The 20,361-nt window shown below is 48.3% G+C and overlaps 1 protein-coding gene across 1 annotated transcript in view; it reads right to left on the reverse strand.

The window, feature by feature from the left end:
* Positions 1–2,063: 2,063 nt before the first annotated feature.
* TGM3 (transglutaminase 3) overlaps positions 2,064–20,361 on the reverse strand; it is a 45,416-nt gene continuing 27,118 nt past the window's right edge. Inside the window, exons 8-13 of the mRNA XM_077951383.1 lie at positions 16,976–17,079; positions 14,860–15,105; positions 10,892–11,200; positions 7,937–8,094; positions 3,253–3,386; positions 2,064–2,808 (exon numbers count right to left, since the gene is read on the reverse strand). Of these exons, the coding sequence (XP_077807509.1) occupies positions 2,661–2,808; positions 3,253–3,386; positions 7,937–8,094; positions 10,892–11,200; positions 14,860–15,105; positions 16,976–17,079 (1,099 nt within the window). The 3' untranslated portion in view covers positions 2,064–2,660. The remainder of the gene's footprint in view (positions 2,809–3,252; positions 3,387–7,936; positions 8,095–10,891; positions 11,201–14,859; positions 15,106–16,975; positions 17,080–20,361) is intronic.

Consider the following 20,361-nt stretch of genomic DNA (forward strand, 5'->3'; position numbering starts at 1 on the left):
TAGTAGAAATGGGGTCTCACCATATTGGGCAGGCTGGTCTTGAACTCTTGGCCTCAAGTGATCTACCCATCTTGGCCTCCCAAAGTGCTGGGATTACAGGTGTGAGACACCGTGCTGGCCTTCTTTTCTTTTACTGGTTTCTTTAGGTTTATAATATAGATTTTTAACTTTTCACAGTCTGTCTTCAATTAATATTTTATTACTTCATGTATTATATAAGAAATTTACATCAGTGTATTTTTTTCCTTCCTGGCTATTGTGTTATTATTTTCATACATTTTACTTCTACAATGTTGCTATTATTTTTGCTTTAAATGTAGAGGATGCCACCACTGAATTTCTTAGTGATGTTGATGCCCCTGTCACTACTCAGTGACATGGTGAATGGTGGGTGGGTCCTCTGGACCATCTGAGGGAAATAATCCTTTGGAAGATGTCTCCTGGCCCCTCATAATATATCAACCCCAGCATGCCCATTTCCCTGAGCCTTTTAATTCTTTCCTCTATCATGCACCGTAGCAAATCAGCCCCTTCAACTGTACTTAGCATAAGTCATCACTTCTTCCAGATGTTTGGAGCCACTAAGCCAGTTTGCACCAGCTCTTGGTATCCTCACCTGGGTGTTAAATCTCGTATCACAAAAGAATGGCCCCAAGTCAATAACTTTTTCATTGTTTAGGCTAGTGTTACAGCTTCCTTGATTAAGCACCCTCAAATCCACTGCCAGAGTTCTCCCATGATCCTGCTGTCACATGATGGCTGGTTTTTCGGATCCTTTAGACTACAGACCCTTTATTTCTTTATCGGATATGGCACATCCCCAACTGAGTTATGCTGCAACTTAACGGGACTTATCAGCCTGGAGGCCAAGAGAAGAGGCAGAAATAGATCCTGAGGAGGGCTCCTGCTGCAGGGGAGAGATTTCTTCAGTGTCTTCCCATATGGGGCAGGAGGTGGGGAGAGAAGTTACTGGATCGTAATAGGAAGGAGGCCAGGCCTGTCTATGGGCTCTGAAGGTCCAGAGGAGTTTGGAAGTCAAAATGTTTGAGGGTATCCACCCAGATGTACCCAATCCATATTGCCTGGGATAATATGGGATGAGGATGGGTTCATGGCAGCTGGATGGTGAGTGATTCAACCCCAAATCCCTAATTTACTGACTGCTTTTTTTTTTTTTTTTTTTTAAGAGATGGGGTCTCACTGTGTCATTCAAGCTGAAGTACAATGACACAACCATAGTTCACTGCAGCCTTGAACTCCTGGCTCAGGCAACAAGCAGTACAGAAAGGCTGCATTTAAACACTGGCGACACAGAGACCATCACTGGCGGCATTACATCAGCACCAGTGAAACAGACGACTGTCACTTCTCTTCTCTCTCTGTTCCAACTCTGAGGGATCAAGCAACTTCCCAGGTCGAGGAAGGAAGGGAAGGAAGGTGAGAGATGGACAGTGCCTCCTCTGCAGGCGTGAGTAAGGCCTGCGCTGCTCCCAGGGGAGAAGCTTTGAGCTGGATGTGAGGTTGAGGTTTCTATTTAGATTCTGCTGGTCTCCTGAGTTCAGAAAATGAGGCAGAGTTGTCAAAATGGTGTTAGTCAGCACAAGCGACAGAAAAGCTAATGGGATCTGCTTGAGGTTATTTTAAGGGACAAAGGCTGAGGAACCATCAGAGTGTGTATAAAGGCAGAGAAGGTTCAGGTTGAGTTAACAGCGCTGTGGCTGGCAGAAGCACGCGTTTGCTCCTGGCTGCAAGAGGAGTGTGGAGCCCCGTGTGAGCAGAGTCTAGGCCACCCCCGGAACCAGCTCTGCCAGAGGGTTCCAGCAAAAACTGTGAAGTCCCCTCTCACTCTGATGCATGTAGAAAGGCCTGAAAAGTTTGTCCAGCCACACAGAGAATGTTTGAAGCGTTCTGTGACCAGGGGCTACCTACCAAGGCAGCCTCATCTATTTTTGGACATAATGTTAGAAAGTTTTCCTAAACTGGATTGAAATGTTTCCCTATTTTTGCACCTACAGCCTTGTAGATCAAGCCCACTCCCTTTGGACATTGAAACACAGAGAACGTGGCTTCCTCAAGTTTATTCCCTGCTCCAGAAGGTCACGGCCACAGCCTCTTCTCTCCTTCACCACCTCTGGTGCAATAGCAGTCAGGTAGAGTCGCTGCTGTGTGATCGCACTTATTTAACATTTATTTTGAGTTAGGGTGTGGGTGCTGGGGCAGCTGGCTAACCATCCCCTGCCCTCTGTGGTGGCCTGAGAGAGGAGCAGGAATGCCCCGTGCAGGTTGGGGATCAGCAAACAATCTAGACCAGCTTTTCTCCTGTGTCCCATTTGGAGAGTCCCTAGGTCAGGGGCCAGTCCATCCTGCAGCATTGAAGGGCGTGAGGGATGAGCAGGGCTGTGGGGCCCACAGAGCAGGCAGCCCTGGGGAGAAGTGGCCAGGGAATGTGCAAAAGTAATCAAGTCATGGGACAGGGTGGACCTAGCCCCAACCTGGGGGAGAGGGGAAGGGGATGTGCTGGAGCCTGGAGGTCCATGTCTGGCAGCCTTGGGAGATGAGAGGGTTTCCCAGGCTGGACAGCATGGGCAGGGAGTTCATTCCATGGTGAGCTCTCCCTGCTCCGTGTTATCCAAGTTTGTACAGGAGGCCACCAGCGCCCTTCATTCGACTACGTCGATGGACAGCATGGCCTTGATTGCATGGAACTTGTTGCAGGAGAAGTCGGCGAGCAGTTGCTTGGTGCCACTCCGGGTGGGCAGGATCTCAAAACGGACCCGGGACCGCTCCTTGGGACGTAGGGTCGGCACACTGATGGGGAGTGCATGGATCAGTGTTGATATGAGACACACAGACCTTGGGCTGGACGGGCCTTCTGCAACCTCCTGTCCTGTTCTGATGGAGGCTGGGCAAGGCCACTGCTTCTTTTGCTCCCTCTAGCTGTCCTCCGGGTTACGGGGCCCCTCCAGCCCCGGGACACTTCAGCAGAGGAAGCGGGAGGGGGGTCCCATGATCTCCCAAATATTCTAAGCCCTGAAGACCAGCTCTTAGCTCTGATGACCTGGACTTCTCAAGAGTTCAAGTTTGGTGAACCCCCAAACCAAATGCAAATGCAGATTCTAGAGTTCCAAGGCCCCCAAAAGAGTAAAGAACCTAAGGTCAGAGGGAGCTCTGTCTGTCCCACCCAGAGGATCTGGAGGGCCCCCCCCGCCCCCTCCCACCCTCCCGCACCGGCCACTCAGGCCCAGGACTCACTCGATCTTCAGGTTACCCAACAGCAGGCCGCTTCCCTCCACCATCAGCACACAGTCCCTCACTGGCTCATCCAGTGGATTGGAGAAGAGCATCTGCACGTTCACAGGCTTCCGCACACGAGCCTCATCCAGCACCTACAGAGGAGAGGGACTGCCGAGTCAGGACTCCAGCTGCTCAGCCCCTGCCTGCACCTTGGTGAGGGCTGGGCAGGGTGACTGAGTAAAGGGGGTGATGTCACTGAGGATGAAGGAAGCGGAGACCATTTAGCCCTCCTAAGTGCCAGGCATATTCTGTCTGATGCCCCCTGCCCCCCAGTACACAGGGTGGTCCTAGGACATTATCCCATGCTGTGGATGAGAACCTCAGCTTTGAGGAGGAAGGGGCCCTCTGCAGCAGCCAATAGCACTGTGGCTTCCCTGTCCTGACTCCAGTTCAGCCCCTGCTTCCCAGGACAGCCCAACTCCACTGTGGGCTCTGTGAGGGTCAGGACATTTTTCATGCTGAATTTATTTTTTTCAGGGACAGGGTCTTGCTATGTTGCCCAGGCTGGCCTCAAACTCCTGGCCTCAAGTGATCCTGCTGCCTTGGCCTCCCAAAGCACTGGGATTACAGATGTGAGTCACTGTGCCCAGCCACATGCTGGATTTAATATTACTTTCCTTGGCTTTCCTGCTTATAGGTCCTGTTTCTTCCCTTAAAGCTTGAACCTCCCTCCCTGGGAGGCCCCACAGGTGTTGAAAAGGGCAGCCCCAGGCCCTGCAGCTGCTCATACCCCGGCTCACACTGTGGCTCCTTAAACTCTTTTCCAGGGCTTGGGTTCCCCCAGCTCAACCCAGGCTACTCTCCTCTGCTGACGCTCCAGTCTACCAATGTCCTTCTAAACTTCTAGAGCCCAGAGGTTCCCTGTGCACTATTTATAGTCTGAGCGGAGCTCTAGTACCACACTGTCCTTGCTCAGGGATCAGAACAGGTGAAGGCTGGGTTTGGGGTCAGAAAAGCAATTTGGACTGTTTATTCAGACCAAAAGATGAAAGCTGTTGTGTTTCTGCTAAGAAACAGCCATAATTCATTCTGAGCAGACAAGTCATCTCTTTGGGCCTCAACTTCCTCATCTGATAAAGAAGGACAATCATTTCTGCCCTCCCAGAAGGGGCCAAATGAGATCAAGGATGGGGAAGAAAGCATTTTGGAAATGGAAATGGAAATTGTATGGCTATGGGATTTCTTCTTCTTTTGAGAATGACTGAAGGTTGCTAGGGGGTTTTTGTGTTTTTGGTGGTGGTTGTTGGATTTTGTTTTTCTTGTCACTAATCCTCAGAGCAACCATTTTACAGTGACAGAGCTGAGGTTCAGGCTGATTCAATAACCTGAAAAATTCACACACTAGAAACAGCAGAGCCCAGCTGGATCTAAAGTCTTTGCTCCTTCTGATAGGTCTGCAATACCTCCCAGTAATTTGTGAATAATTGAAGCATTTTAGACACCATGGTCTATATTATCATCTCTTCCATGAAACTCATTTAAATGTATGACATAATTTGAAGAGTGCAGCATAATTTTATGCTATTGGGTTATAACAAAGCTATACAGATGTTGCCACATTTTTCATGTTGATATTTAATTTGAGATTTCCGTGCATTTTTTTCTTTTTTTAATGCTGCTTACCACTCCCTCCTATTGACCCAAATCTGTAAATGTACCCAGAGGAGAGGATAAAAGCCACCAAAAACCTCAGTTTGATAGTCACAGATGATGAGGCAATTGGGAGGACATCACCCTTTGGAAACAATGTTCAGATTGTTTTTGGCCTGGTTTCATGGTCTAAGGTCCTCAACACTAATTGCCAGCTAGTACCAGGTTAGATAATGGGGTTTTACCCAAATCATTATCTTTTCGTACAAATCACCTTCTCCAGTTTAAAAATCCGTGCTCTGTTCTGAGTGAGCTATGCACTGATCATTCAATAGAGACAAGAATGTCTTGATTTTCCGAAGGCTTAGGTGGAGGAAAGAATGTGTCTCGAAGAAGGAAGATCAGGAGTCATTTAAAAAGATTAAACTTTTAAAAAGAGTTAGTGATGGCACATTTCTAGCCCATATAAATTCTGATTTCCTTTCTAAAGATATTGTAGTATCTTTAAAGATAAGTAGACTTGCCATGGAAATCTGGAAGATATATAGCAAAAGTGTTGAATAAAAGATAACGCTGGAAGAAGGTTTGAGGACATCGGATAAGGGAATATAATGGGGAATATACTGGGGAAAACACTATTTTTTTTTTTTTTTTGTCTGAGTCTCTCTCTGTCACCCAGGCTGGAGTGCAATGGTGCAATCTCAGCTCACTGCAACCTCTGCCTCTCAGGTTCAAGCAATTCTCCTGCTTTGGCCTCCCAACTAGCTGGGATTACCGGTGCCTGCCACCATGCCTGGCTAATTTTTGTAGTTTTAGTAGAGATAGTGTTTCACCATGTTGGCCAGGCTGGTCTCGAATTCCTGATCTCAGATGATCCACCCGCCTCGGCTTCCCAAAGTGCTGGGATTACAGGAGTGAGCCACCGTGCCTGGCCAAAAACTAACTTCTTTTAAACACTGATCACTTTAGTACAGAATGTTTTCAAAACTGGACTGGCAGCCACCCAGTATCATTTTCTGGACTCAGGAGTTAGAATGGGCACTCTGCTGTCCACCATGTCTAGAGAGATAGGGAGTGTTTCTCAGAAGTGTCTTGTGAAGCAGGAGAGGCTGTCACACACAGGGCACAAGCCTGGACTGGCAATGAAACCTCTCGCCTGTGCGGGGAAGAATGCAAGTCCAGAGCCAAGGGGCTCTGTTCCAGTCCTGCCCCGAGGAAGGGGCTATTTCTCTTTTACAAACAGTGGCTCTCCACTAAGACATTGTGCCAAGGGAGACAGTGATGAACTCAGAACAGAGGTAACGCCTGCCCTTGTGGAGTTTACGGTTGGGGAGGGGTTCACAACCAAATAATTGCACAAAGACAGATAATATTCCAGTTGGGACAAATGCCTTGAAGGTAAAGGACAGAAGGTTCTGAGGGTGTATAACTGAGACCAAGCCTAATTTCGGAGCTCAGGAAAGTCTTCCCTGAGGAAATGACACTCTGCAAAGGAAGTAATTGATTGTCCCAATGACAGAGTTGGAGCAACTGAGACTCAGATTAAGGGACTTGCTCAGTGTCACCACTGATCAATGGAGGGGTTTGATACAATGCCAGATCCATTTGGTTGCATGGCCCAAGGCCTGAACGACTGCCCCTCTCAGCCCCCAGACTGGCTGCCCAGTCACTGGCTCTCTAGCCCCTAATGTAGGGGACGAACTCCCCCATCCTGAAGCACAGTCCAAAGTAACCAGGACAGTAAAAGGGTGCAATTGCAGGCCAACTGTATGGGAGAACCAGGCCCCGCATCAGAGCCAGCACCCTAGATCCCCCTGCCCTCTCTGAGGTCAGGAACCCCTGTGGCCAGCTTACAGCTTAAGGAGGGATGGGCCAGGGCAGCCATGATTATCTGGCTCCTCCTGGTTTCTGGGGCTTGGGAAACCTGTGGCACTGTGATTGTACAGAGAACGGCAATTTCTAGCTAGACGGGGGGGCGGGGGGGCAGATGGTGGGCACAGCAGATGAGAGAGGGCAGGGCCTGGCACATGAGGCTCTTGGTTGGACCCCAAGGGAAACCTTCGTGTTCTCTGTCCGTTTGTCTGCCTGTCCTTGTCCAGCCTTTTACCCTTCAGACCTATACTGCCTGGCTCCAGCACCCTCCACCTAGGGCTAGGGGGATCAGGCACAGGGGCTACAGGGTGAGGGACAGGCTTGGAGCCAGCACAGGTGCTCCTGCCGGTGCTGAGGAAGAGACAGAGTGGCACGAGGGGCCTCCCACAGACCTGCAAGCCCCACCTTCCTGGGCTCCTGAGAAGGAGCTTGGGGGTGAATGCTGCAAACAAAAGGAAGCCCTGTGAGCAGAGAACGAAAGAGGGGTCTTTGTTCTCAGCCACTTTGAAGATGCTGTTGCTGGCTGGTGATGTATCAGCACACCTTGGAGGGGCATGGGCTGGGAGTCCCAGGGCCTGAGGCCTAGCCTTGACTCTGGCAGTAGCCAGCTGTTCCCTTCTCTCTGGGCCTTGGTTTACTCGTGTGAAGTGAGAGTGGAGCATGTGACTAGGCTCCTAAGAGTCCATGATTCTGTAACTCCAGGGTCTAGACAGTGGAGAGATGCTGTGGCTCAGGCCTGTTTCTGACAGGGGGCTGGGCTGTGGCCCTGACACATCAGCTGGCTGTGTGCGGGACCCACACCCGTGCCTCTCTGTGATTCCCAAGCCTGGCGTGGCCCAGAACACAGCAGATGCTCAGCAGCTGAGTGAGAGGGGAATGAACTGAAAAGAGTCCCTCCAGACCCCCTCTCAGCTGATGCCCCCAGTGGTTCTGAACTAGAATCCGAGAAGCAGCCAGGCAAATGCACGCGTTTATCCCACCAGACAGGGAGCAGGAACACGGGCCTGAGTGGGAGTTCTTGGCTATTTGGCAGAGGCTGGACCCAAGCCGGGCCCAGTTCTCTGCCCCTCCCAGCAAGAAAAACTCTCCTTTGCAGTCTGGGAGAACTGTGGCTCTCAGGGACGGTGGGGCTCCTGGGAGCTGGGCTGGCTGGGGGCAGAACCCCTTCCCAGCCCGTTACCTCCAGAGTCAAGGTGGGGTTGTCCAGGATGATGTCCCGCTCCACCACCACCCCAGGTTCATCTGGGACCTTGCACACGGCTGTGATCCGGATCATGTTGTCGGACTTCAGGTACTTTTCATACTGAGCGTACGAGATCTTTACAGGATGCTCTGCCTCTGGAAGGAGAAGTCGGGAATCCGAGTGAGGAGGAGTGGGGATGGCTTCTGAACCTTCCTCAGAACTGACGCCAAGCCAAGGCAGGGTGAGCTGGCGGGAGGAGCTGCAGCCCCGGGCTTGACTGAGCCCTCCTTGGGCCAGGTCCTGTGGGAAGCCTCCCCTGGTTGGAGTGGGCTCCAGAGCAGGGGCCAAGGAGGCCCCAGGACTCCATCTGGCTGGGCAGATTCCCAGGAGGATGGGCTCAGAGGGGCTAAAGATACTGCTGCTTCCTCCCCACCCAAAATGTTGGAGGGCAAGTGTCCTTTTTTTTATTTTTTAAATTATTTGTAGAGATGGGGTCTTCCTATGTTGTCCAGGCTGGTCTCAAACTCCTGGGCTCAACTGATCCTCCTGCCTTGGCCTCCCAAAGTGTTGGGATTACAGACATGTGCACTGCGCCCAGCCACAAATGTCCTTCTGAGGGGCAGTGGAAGAGTACAAATGCCACCTGATTGCCAACAACAGTAGCAATCATGACAGTAACACAATAATAGGTAGGAAGGAAAGCCAGGGTATTGGCTAAACAAACACTTAGGATCCTCCCCGTCATCTAATAACCTGGGGTTCTACTGTCACAGCATCCCTTTCATTCCTCGTGCTCTCTCCTGCTTCTAAGTCATCCACACACCAGCCAGACAAAGCTTTAGAAAGCTGTTTTTTGTTTTGTTTTGTTTTTTTCTAAATCACTGTTCTTCCACGTCATATATCACTTCAAAATTTCTCCGTGGCTCCTCATTGCCTTAGATAAAGTTCCGACCCCTCAACCTGGCCCTGAATCACCTGTCCCTTAAAAGAACCTTCCACACTTCCTGTTCTGCAGACAAAACAGGCACCTTTTTGCCCCCATATTTTGACTCACATGATTCCCCCAGATGGAAATGCCTCCTCTGGCTTCTCTCCATGCATCTGGCTCCTTCCCCATGCTTTAAGTTCTCTCTTCTGACCCTGTGGGCTGTGGGGCCCTCTTCTTACCCTGACAGGCTTAGGTGCTCCCTTCCCTCAAGCTTTTATGCTGGGTGACCTGGAGGTGCCCCAGCACCCACAGTGTTACACACTCTTGTAGGTAAGACTGTGAGGAGGAAGTTGCCTCTGCTTTTAGCACTGGAGGAATTTGCCATCCCTGGCCCAAATGTGGAGAGGACAGGCCCTTGCATCAGCTGGTCCAACCCTCACCATCAGTGACTGCCAAGGTTCAGAAAAGGAGGGAGACTTAACCAGGGTCACCCAGCAACTACTTGGCAGATGACCAGACTCTAAGACCACTATACCTGCCTTCTCTCTCTTTTCCATTCCATTCTGCAAAAGGATTTTTTTAAACCATTTCCATCCTGTGAATTTTTTTTTTTTTTTGACTTCCAAAATTAGCTCTTTTGGCCAGGTATTGTGGCTCATGTCTGTAATCCCAGCACCTTGGAAAGCCAAGGTGGGAAAATTGCTTGAGGCCAGGAGTTTGAGACCAGCCTGGGCAACATAGGGAGACCCCATCTCTACAAAAAGCTTTAAAAGTTAGCTGGGCATAATGGCATGCCTATAGTCCTAGCTACTTGGGACTACAGCTACTTGGGAGGTTGAGGCAGAAGGATTGCTTGAACCCAGAGTTTGAGGCTGCAGTGAGCTATGATCACGTCAGCCTGGGAGATAGAGCAAGACCCTGTATAAAAACAAAACAAACAAACAAAAACAAACAAACAAATTAAAAAAGCCCTTTCTTTGAGTTTCTAAGGTCAATAACAGCCAGGCAGTTCCTTCTAATATTGAAAAGATTTCTGCTAAAATTCTGCCAGAAGACGGATTGCTAGGGGATGCTGCCTTCTGACAGGTGTGACACCTCTGTTTCTCTGGAGACAGAATTCTTTCAAGATGGGCAGTATAATTAATCAGTTTCTATTAGCTCCTTATGTGAAGCAAATAACCACCCCACCCTGCTAATCTGGTTTGTAAGTCCAAACTTTTCACAACAGCTTGAAGGATTTTACCAATGTGGGCACACCTGCATTCTAATCCTTCCACAGCACAACCTTTATCTGCTCCACCTTGTTCTCTTCCCATCCCTGCTACCCAAGGGCAAGGAGTCACATCCTCCCAAATGATCAGACTTCTAAGAAAACCTGTCACTGTTGTCAGGGTTCCCGAAGGTCCACTCACCCCGTGGCAGCCGTGGGAGAGCCCTGGACCAAGGTTTAGGGCCCTGTGGTCATTGCCACCCTCCCGAGGTCAAACTAGAAAAGCGATTTGTTGTGGGGGTGGGGGTGGGGGTGAGGTGGGTAACAGCAAAACAACATAGAAAACAGGGGGTGGCTCTGGACTCAGTATCAGGAAACACAGGACCAAGACCCAGCACTACCGCTACTATCTATGAGACTTTATCTCTGAAGCAAGTCACAGATCTCGCCCAGCCTCACTTTCTGCCTCTATAAGATGGATACTGAAAATCTGCCTTTTTTTAGAAGGTCAAACTGTGTGAGGTGGTGTATAATTGTAAGGGATATTGTCCATAGCCATGAACTGCCAAAGCCTCCCTCCTTCCTCCCTTGGGGCGTAAAAGGATTTTGGTTGGCATCACCCTGACATTTGGTTGGCATCACTCTGTTCATAGAGACAGCAACTTCCAAAGCATAAGACATGGATTAACCACAGGGGCTGCTCGCTACTCCATTCTTAGCCAACTAACCTGGAGCCCAGCAGACACCCTGCAGCCCCAGAAGGCCATTGGCTACCTCGGATTCGTGGATCCCCTCCAACTGCAGGATGCATTACCTTCCTCAGGGTCCAGGGACATGGTGGCAGAGTCCTTCCACACTTCATGTACAAGTGTGCCATTGTAGACGATGGTCCAGGCTGTCATGTTCACTGTCACTGTCTTCGTATCGCTGCTCAGGTTTTTGAGCAGTAGGACCAGGTTGACTTCTTTGCCCACTGCTAGCATGCCAGTGACCTTGAACTTCCCGACGATGCTGGACTCCCGTTCCTCTGCTTCCAAACCCATTGAAGACGTTGCGCCAAATGACGCATTGGGTTTAAGTTTCCCCAAAGCCTTTTGGAACACTCGTCTTTCCTGGTCAGAGCCTGTGTGGTGGGAAAAGACAGAAACACGCTAGGGATGTGGTGGCAACCTGGGCAAAGGACAGTATCCTGCCTGGACAGGTGGCCTAGGACTGGTGCTGGCTCCATTGCTGTCCTAGCAGGCATTCGACTTTCGCAGGTCTCCAGCTCACCTGTCTTAACCGGAGACTCACAGACCAGTTGGTCTCTGGCGCTTTTCCAATCAGCTCTAAATTTCCCAAAATCTGTAGAAAAGCTTTATCAGCACCTGCACACAATTACTACGTGGCTTGATCATTTGCTTGTGTTAATTAGGTTAGATTTCATTTTTTTTTTCTGATAAAATGTCTTTTGTGAGACTTAAAAAACAGATAATTTCAAAATAAATCGTAAGAACTGAGCTGAAAAAGATTAGAATACATTCATAAGCCAAAAAACGAGGTGATGATTTAAACTGACCTCATTAAAAAAATTTTTTTTGGTAAACCATGTTCTTCTGCCTTGTTTCTAAAGGTGCTTTGAGAGTCAAGGAGTGACATTTTGATCTGTGCTGGTTGACAAGGACTTCCCATGGTCGGTATGGTTCCGAGTTATGACTAGTTGAAATTGTCAAGAGATTTCAGTTTTCAAAACTGCAAGGGCTGGATAAAAATATGGGTTTTCTGACTCTGACTCAGGCTATGGGCGCTGCTGAATGTGATAGCATAAGGAGCCCACAGAGAATGACAGGGATGTACCTGAAAATGGCTCTCAGGGCACACAGAGCTGAGTAACTGACTACAAGCCCCTGAGCCAGGGCTGACTGAGCCGTTCACAAAAAGCTTGACCTGGAGATAGATCTAGGAGAAGGTGTTGACCTTCCAGGAACACAGGCAGAGGTACACAAGGAAGAGTGACCATGTTGACACCTGCAGACCATACTTACAGTCTCCCACCTTCCCCAACAACCTGTGAAATACTTAAGGCACCAGATGACTTCCTTTTCTTTTTTTTTCTCTTTTCGTTTCTTTCTTCCTTTTTCTTTTTTTTTTTTTTTTGTGGCAAGGTCTCACTCTGTCACCCAAGCTATAGTGCAGTGGCATGACCTCAACTCACTGCAACTTCCACCTCCTGGGCTCAAGAGATTCTCCTGCCTCAGCCTCCCAAGTAGCTGGGATTACAGGCACTCTCCACCAAGCCCAGCTAATTTTTGCATTTTTGGTAGAGACAGGGTTTCACCATGTTGGCCAGTCTGGTCTCAAACTCCTGATCTCAGGTGATTCGCTCACCTCGACCTCTCAAAGTGCTGGGATTACAGGCATGAGCCATGCCCCCCGGCCAGATGACTTATTGTAAGCATTTTACAATACAGCAAGCCCCTTCCCATAAATTACATGTGATTTGCAGAGACTTCAGAGGCCAACTCATCCATGCCCATCAAGTTAAGGCCCTAAGAAGAGACACAACTTGTCCAGACCACTCTGAGATGGACTGGACCAGTCACCTGCAGAGGCAGAGAGGGGGCCAGTTCCCTGGTGTCTGGACCCCTGGTCTAAGTTTCCTCCCACACACCCTGCTAAAAAGGAGGCAGGCGGCCAGATTACCTACGCTGACAGTTCCTGGTGGGCTGGGTTCCTTTTGATGCCTTCCCATCCTCTAGTCCAGTTGTAAGTCCAACCCAGAGCCGAAGGCAGTGCACAGATCTGAGCCTTCTGTGCCTGGGACCTTGAAGCAGGTGTGTTTGCACAATGAGGCTCGGAGCCTCCATGCCTATATAGGTCATCTGCTGGGCTTACTCAAGGCTAAGCTTCCTCCTGTTGTTTTCTCCCTTTGCTGTTGCTATTGCATCAATACGTAGCAACCTATTTTATGGGCTTTTCCTCCCTGAGGCCCTCAGAGAGAAGCTAGAATCATTGGGTAAGAAGATCTGGGCAACATCAGGCAGGGTGATCTGTCCTGTCATGTAAGGGCTGAGGCATTGCTAGGAGTCCTGCAGGGACCCCCTCCCCTGCCCCCATAATGGACCTGCCCGTTCTCCATTGTTTAGGAGGTTTGGCTGAGACAGCCAGAGATCAAGGTGTGGGGGTAAGGTAAGGAACCCCACAGGATCATACAGTCATGTAAGCAGCACCTGCAAAATAGTCACCTTGGGAAGTCATTGTTCCAGTGAGGCTATAGAGGTTCAAATTGATAAACAGCACCACTGCTATTTATCAAGTCCTGACTATATGCCAGGCACTGCACTTGGCACTTTGTATACCTTAGCTCATTTAAATCCTGCTAAAGACAGGCATTGCTCTTCTCATTCTTCAGGTGAGGAAGCCAGAGCTCAGAGATCAGAGGAAACTTGCTCGAGGCCACACAATTATGGCTGGTAGGGCTGGAGTTCACCTTCCGCCCCTGAGTTTTTACTCCCTGGCCCCCTACGCTTGTTTCTACGTCATAACATTGTTGAAAATACTTGTCCTACATCTCCACACCCCCAGCCCATCTGCAGCGTCCTCTGTTGCATCTGCAAGGCCCAGCATGAAGCAAGCACTCAGTAGGGGCTCAGAACATGTTTATTGACTGAGCGAAGGTCTATCTGAGCTCAATCTTGGGAATGACCTGCAGAGGAAGACTGGGGCCAAATTGAGGCCACCAATCTCATAACCCTAAAATTGTGCCTCCAATTGTTCACAAATACCAGCACCCGGGGGGGACCCGCTTGGACTTGAAGTCAGACCCCATCGCCTGCGCTCAGCTTTCCTTTTTTGTAAACTCGGCCAACACCAATAGCCAACAGTCACTTAGAGATTCAGGGCTTACTTTAGAGGGTACTGTGTGCACATTTATGAGAATGCTTTTCTTGACCCCTCAGAACCAACTGTGAGGATCAATGGAATGAACCGTTTCAAAGCATTTTAGAAAGAGTGAAATGTTGACCCCATTAAGGAGTGACTGTGGCCTGCAAGAGCAAGCACTAAATTACTTTCGGCTGTTTCTAAAAATGAACTTCGTCTTCAAATGCAGAACTTTTATCATCATTGAGAATCCTCCAAGAGATGCGCTGCTGGTTTCAAAAGCAACTCTGGGAAGCAAATGTAATTGAGTCGAGGCAGCCTCACAGCAACTGGCCTTCCAAGGTGACTTTAGGGGGACCAGCAATGTATGCATGCCTGAGATTTCAGGAGCCCGGGCATTCATACCATGTAGTCACACCTCATCTGGCCTCTTCGGAGACCTCCAAATGTGCACAATGCAAGCCCAAGTCTCTGGGTTTCTTTGTCCATTTCTTTGTTCAGATGGTTTTCTCCCTGAGTTTCTCAGAGGCTAGGGGAGCAGACTGATGGAGAAATCTCTCCCAAAGCCCTTGGGGGCCTTTCATGGGGGCCTTGTCTCTCCTTATGATGCTCAGTCATGGTGCTGTCACCCTAGCTGTGCAGTTGAGACAGGGACACAGCTGGGGATGGGCTGGGTTGGGTTGACAGCCACCCGTGCCCTGCAGCAAACTTCCACTGGCACAGCAGCTGCCCATGATGGTTTTGTTCCCTCTGGAAACAGTGCTGGGAGGTGGGGGTTAGGTGCTAGGGAACAATCCTATCATTCAGGCAGAACTGGCTGCCAGTGCGGGGGAGGGTGAGGCCTTTTCTCCTCTCCACCCTCAGAGCCATCCTCCCACAATAGAACCCCTCACAGCACTGCCCCACCAGCGTCCCTCTTACCTTCTGGGTACTTGTACTTGTCCGTGACGTCCATGCGAGCGTTACTTCCCACTGCCTTGGTGCTGATGTACCTGCCAATGGTGCGAGTATCCACGGAATTCTTCGTCTGTCTGCCGGTGGTGCCATCATACAGCCAGGTGATGCGGTCGGCATTCACCTCCGCGAAGATAAAGGGCATGTCGAAGTTCAGGTTCACATCACCCTCTCGAATACCAATGACTGAAGCGGGGCCGCACTGGAACACCCCTGGAGGCCAAGATGCAGAAGCTGGATATATGCCAAGGCCACAGCCTGCCCAGTGCCTGATTCCCCAGGGCCTTCCAGGACTGCTGCAAAGCCCTGCCTCTGCACTGCCCAAATTCCTTTATCCCTGAGTGTGTGTCCCACTCATTTGGCATTCCGCAGAGACCCTCCTGGGCTATTATTCTCTTGCTGGTCAGACTCAACCTCTACATAAGACTACACAATTCTGCATTCCGGGTGCCTAATCCATGCTGACCCACTGTCCTTGGTCTGTTTCCTAAAGAGGAAAGTCTTGCTGTCTCGTGCTCAGGGTGGCTGCCTCTTTTCTACCTCTGCAAATCGTTCTGACCTAGAAGCTCATCACTTTCCTATTAGAAGACTTCCCTGAACACGCAGCCTGCAGGGACCTCTTGTTCCTCTGAGTTCCTAAGCCTGAGCATTTCTTCCCTCTTCTTAGCACTCAGCATAGGAAGCTTAGATAGATAGATAGATAGATAGATAGATAGATAGATAGATAGATAGATGTCAGTGACTTTCATCTTTTTTCACCACAACCCCTAGAAAGAAATACATTTGACATCTTGGCACACATGTGATACAGAAACAAAAGTTTCACAGGACAATGGTCTTTAGTCTAACTATATCTAATGAGCCTTGATAGTTTATGTTCTTTTCCCCACTTTCCATTCCATTCAATTTCACTTTCCTTTTCTAAAATGATGGCCACAACCCACTAACTAGATTTTATAACCACTAATGGGTCACAATGACACTTTCGTAAAATAGTGGCCTAGCAGACATCTCGGTTTCCTCCAAGCCCCCAAATCTAGTAGCATGCACTGATTCTGGTAGAGGAGCTAGGGGTTGGGGGGTGGGGTAAGACTTAATTTTCATTGTTAGTCCTTTTAGAATAGTTTGAAGTTTTTTCAACTACATGCACGTATTACTTCATAAATCACCTTTTTTAAAATTTTTTTTGAGATGGAGTCTTGCTCTGTCTCCCAGGCCGGAGTGCCATGGTGTGATCGCGGCTCACAGCAACCTCTGTTTCCTGAGTTGCAGCGATTCCCCCTCCTCAGCCTCCCAAGTAGCTGGGATTACAGGCATGCGCCATCACGCCTGGCTAATTTTATATTTTTAGTAGAGACGGGGTTTCACCATGTTGGTCAGGCTGGTCCTGAACTCCTGATCTCAAGTGATCCACCCTCCTTAGCCTCCCAAAATGCTGAGATTACAGGTGTGAGCCACCACGCCCAATCCCATATATCACTTTTTAATGTTTCAAAAAACAATTGAAAATGAGGGTAACAGACAAGGCATGCTCTACAGGTCAGAGAAGGGAAGAAGAAAGGCTCCCGGAGAACCTGGGACCCAACCCCTGATGGGGCAGGAGACAGAGGGAGGCCAGAGGAGGAAGCAGAGGCCCGGGATGGGGATGGCAGAGGCGGCCTGCCTAAGGGGGAGCTTCGTGTGCCAGAGGGAGCTGCTGTGGGTGGTGACCAGTGGAGAACGTGGAGTAAACCCCAAGGGCAACAGGGAACCACAAATTTTCTGTGCTGGGAAGGAGAGGCTGCTGCAGTTGGTGCAGGATAATCATTACTGGCAGAGGAAGACTGCTCTCCCTGCTCACCTGGCCTGTGCCAAGGCTCTGTGCAGCAACAGTGGCCATTGTGGGTGCAGGGCAGGCACTCATTTAAATAGCAGCCCGAGCCAAACAAAATTAGCAGGGGAGATCTATTTTTAAACTATTTTTGTTTTAATCCCATCATGCATTCCAGAGGGAGAGGGCTTTGGAGTTACTTCCCTATGCTGCTGTCCACGGCTGTAAATAACTGTGAGGCTCACGACTCAGAACCACACCCAGAGAAGTTACCTTGGCTTCTTTCCTGCGGGGTAGCATCCAACACCTGCCATCCACCGTACGAGGGACCCAGGTCAGACCTCACAAACCAGCCTTCATTCCAGACATGGAAATTCCTGCAGATAGAACCAGAGACTGCAGCGCTTGCCCAAGACCACACAGCAGATGAGTGGCAAGACAGCACATCTTCGCCCCGACAGTGCAGCACGACAACGTGCATTGAGTGAGTTTGTCCTGTGACAGCTGTTATGCTAAGCCCTGGTGAGCATCGTCTCGTGGAAATCCTCACAGCACTGTGAAATGGGTACCATTTTTATGCCCGTTTTATAAAAAGGGAAACTTGGGCTCAGAGAAGTTAAGCAGTTAACAATGGTAGGGTCAAAATGTGGACCCATGTATGCCTAACTCAAAAGTCAAAGCCTTGACCAGCATGCACCTTTCTAAGGAGCAGAATGAATCCAGATTGGAGCCAGCCACCCAGGGACAAACCCACACAGCTTTCTCCCTGTGCCTGGCAGGTTATGCTTCTGTGCTCGGTGTGGGCCGAAAATGAATGGGGTTGCTGCAGGAGTGACTGGCCTACCTAAGAGCCACACCGTCTCTTGGCTGGGATCTGAACTGAAGAATGACATCTGCCAGGCCTCAAATGTTCTTCGTCTTGTGTCTCAATTTGTAAGCCTCAGTCACCACTCACCCGACGCCAGGCACAACCAGGTAGCCAAGGTCTTACTCATTCCGTCCCCCAATTCTGCCCTCTTCTCTCCTCTCCACTCCCATGGAAACTACAGTCACACTGGTCTTGGCACTTTTCAGTTCAACATGAAGAAAACATAAGTTCGACATAAATCCAAGTTCTAGTCAACCTGGAAAAAAATTTCTTTCTTTCTTTCTTTTTTTTTTTTTTTTTTTTTGTTGAGACAGAGTCTCGCTGTGTCGCCCAGGCTGGAGTATGGTGGCACAATCTCGGCTCACTGCAAGCTCCACCTCCTGGGTTCCCACCATTCTCCTGCCTCAGCCTCCCGAGTAGCTGGGACTACAGGTGCCCGCCACCACGCCTGGCTAATTTTTTGTAATTTTAGTAGAGACGGGATTTCACCATGTTAGCCAGGATGGTCTCCAGCTCCTGACCTCATGATCTGCCTGCCTTGGCCTTCCAAAGTGCTGGGATTACAGGTGTGAACCACCACGCCCACCAAAAAAAATTTCTATACTCATAAGGTGGAAAAGACAGTTCTAAGCACACCACCCATTTTAGAGGCCATAAAGGAAGAGACTCATATATTTGAGTACATAAAAATATTGAAACTACATGTAAACAAACAAAAAACCTGTAGTTCTGTTCTTGGTATGAAGGGTAAGCTCAAAACAGATGAATCTTTTTGCATATAATGAGAAACTGTGGGGGAAAAATGAAAAACTAGAAAAGACACCTGAGCATGATCAAAGCATGATGATTTTGGAGAGGAATCAGAACGTGGAGAAGCTGCACTTTGTATGAGTTTGCTCCAAGGAAAGGCCACAGTTGGGGTAAAGTACATGGAGCAAGAACTCGACAGGCAGCCCACAGCTTTCTGACCTGAGGAACCAGGAACAGAGCCTGGACCAACCTGGGTTGCTGGAGAATGAGGGGGGAATTCTGGAAAGAGTCAAGGAAGCTGCCCAAACCTCTGGGTGACCCTCAGTCATGCATGGATGAGGCAGACCACGAGCCGTTCAGCCGGAGATAAAAGTACTGAACTGAGAGCAAAGCCACTGTCTACTGCAGGGAAAACAATTTGCACGTTGAGTCACCCAAGATAAGCAGCTAAAACAAGATAACAGAATTCAGACACATGCAACATCTGGGGTATGAGCCAAAATTACTCAACAAGCAAAGAACCAGGAAAATGTGGTTTATCCTCAAGGGAAAAGACAATCCACAGAGACCAACCATAAAATAATCCAGATGTTGGAATTGTTGGACAAAGACTAAAGCAGCTACTAGAGCTAGGCTCAATGAAATAAAGGAAAATATGCTCATAACGAATGAAAAGAGATAAACTTTGGGCTGAGAAAGAGAAAATAGGAAAAAAGAACCAAATGGAAAATTTTTAACTGGAAAAAAGACCAATATCTGAAATTAAATGATAAATAAACTTATTAGCAGGATAGAGATGACAGAGGAAAGAGTCAATACATTTGAAGATAGATGACTAGAAACTATCCAGTTTGAAGGCAGTGAGACAAATGATTGAAAAAAATCAATAAAGCAGAGAAAATATATCCAACATACATGCAAGGGATTTACTGTATCAATATTGTAATGTACTTACAAATTGATAAGAGAAAGCATACTTTCCTTGAACTAAGTGATGAAAAAATAAGAAATAGAAAAAGAAAAGCATGCCCATAAATAGCAATGAGCAGGCAATTTTTACAAGAAATACAAATAACCACTGAACATATGAGAATAGTTTTAACCTCAGTACTATTAAAAGAAAATTAAAATGACAAAGAGATAATACGACAGAGATACATAGATGACAGCTATTAGACTGACAGAGATTAAAGCATAGGGTGATACTCATTGTGGTGCTCATTCCGGGTGGGAAAACAAGCACTGTCATACCCCACTGGTGGGAGTTTAAATTGCTATGACCTCTGTGGAAAGCAATTTGGCAACGAGTATAAAAACCTTTAAAAATCTACATACTCACTGAGCCAGTAGGTCCACATCTAGGAATTTCTCCCATGGAAAAACTCATGTAAGTGCACATAGATGTATATCTAAAGGTATCCACCGAGGCATTGTTTGTAATAGCAAAAGTGTTGGAGCAAAAGTTCATCAACAAGGGAACTGGCAGACAAATGGTGGCAGAGACATGGAATGGGATATCAAACGGCTGTCAAAAAGAACAAGCAAAATCAATCTAGTACTTACATGGAGAGATGTCTAAGAGATATCATGAAATAAGAAAATCAGTGTGACCAAACATCATATGTTCTCATTCATAAGTCAAGCTAAGCTATGAGGATGCAAAGGCATAAGAATGATGCAATGGACTTTGGGGACTCAGAGAGAAAAGGTGGGAAGGGCGTGAGAGATAAAAGACTACAAATTGGGTTCAGTGTATACTGCTCAGGAGATGGGTGCACCAAAATCTCACAAATCGCCACTAAAGAACTTATATAACCAAATACCACCTGTTCCCCAAAAATCTACGGAAATAAAAAAGGAAAAAGAAAAAACACCTATATGTATATATGTAGATGTATGATAAATCCATTTGTTAAAAAATTATACATAAAACATTGGAGAAAGTTAGTCTCCAATAATTCTATTTTCTTAGATATCCACCATGAACAGTTTGGTGTATATATCATGTATATAGTGCATATAAACTAAATTTTATGTTACT

Source organism: Macaca mulatta, chromosome 10, assembly GCF_049350105.2.
Source record: "Macaca mulatta isolate MMU2019108-1 chromosome 10, T2T-MMU8v2.0, whole genome shotgun sequence".
Classification (NCBI taxonomy): domain Eukaryota; kingdom Metazoa; phylum Chordata; class Mammalia; order Primates; family Cercopithecidae; genus Macaca; species Macaca mulatta.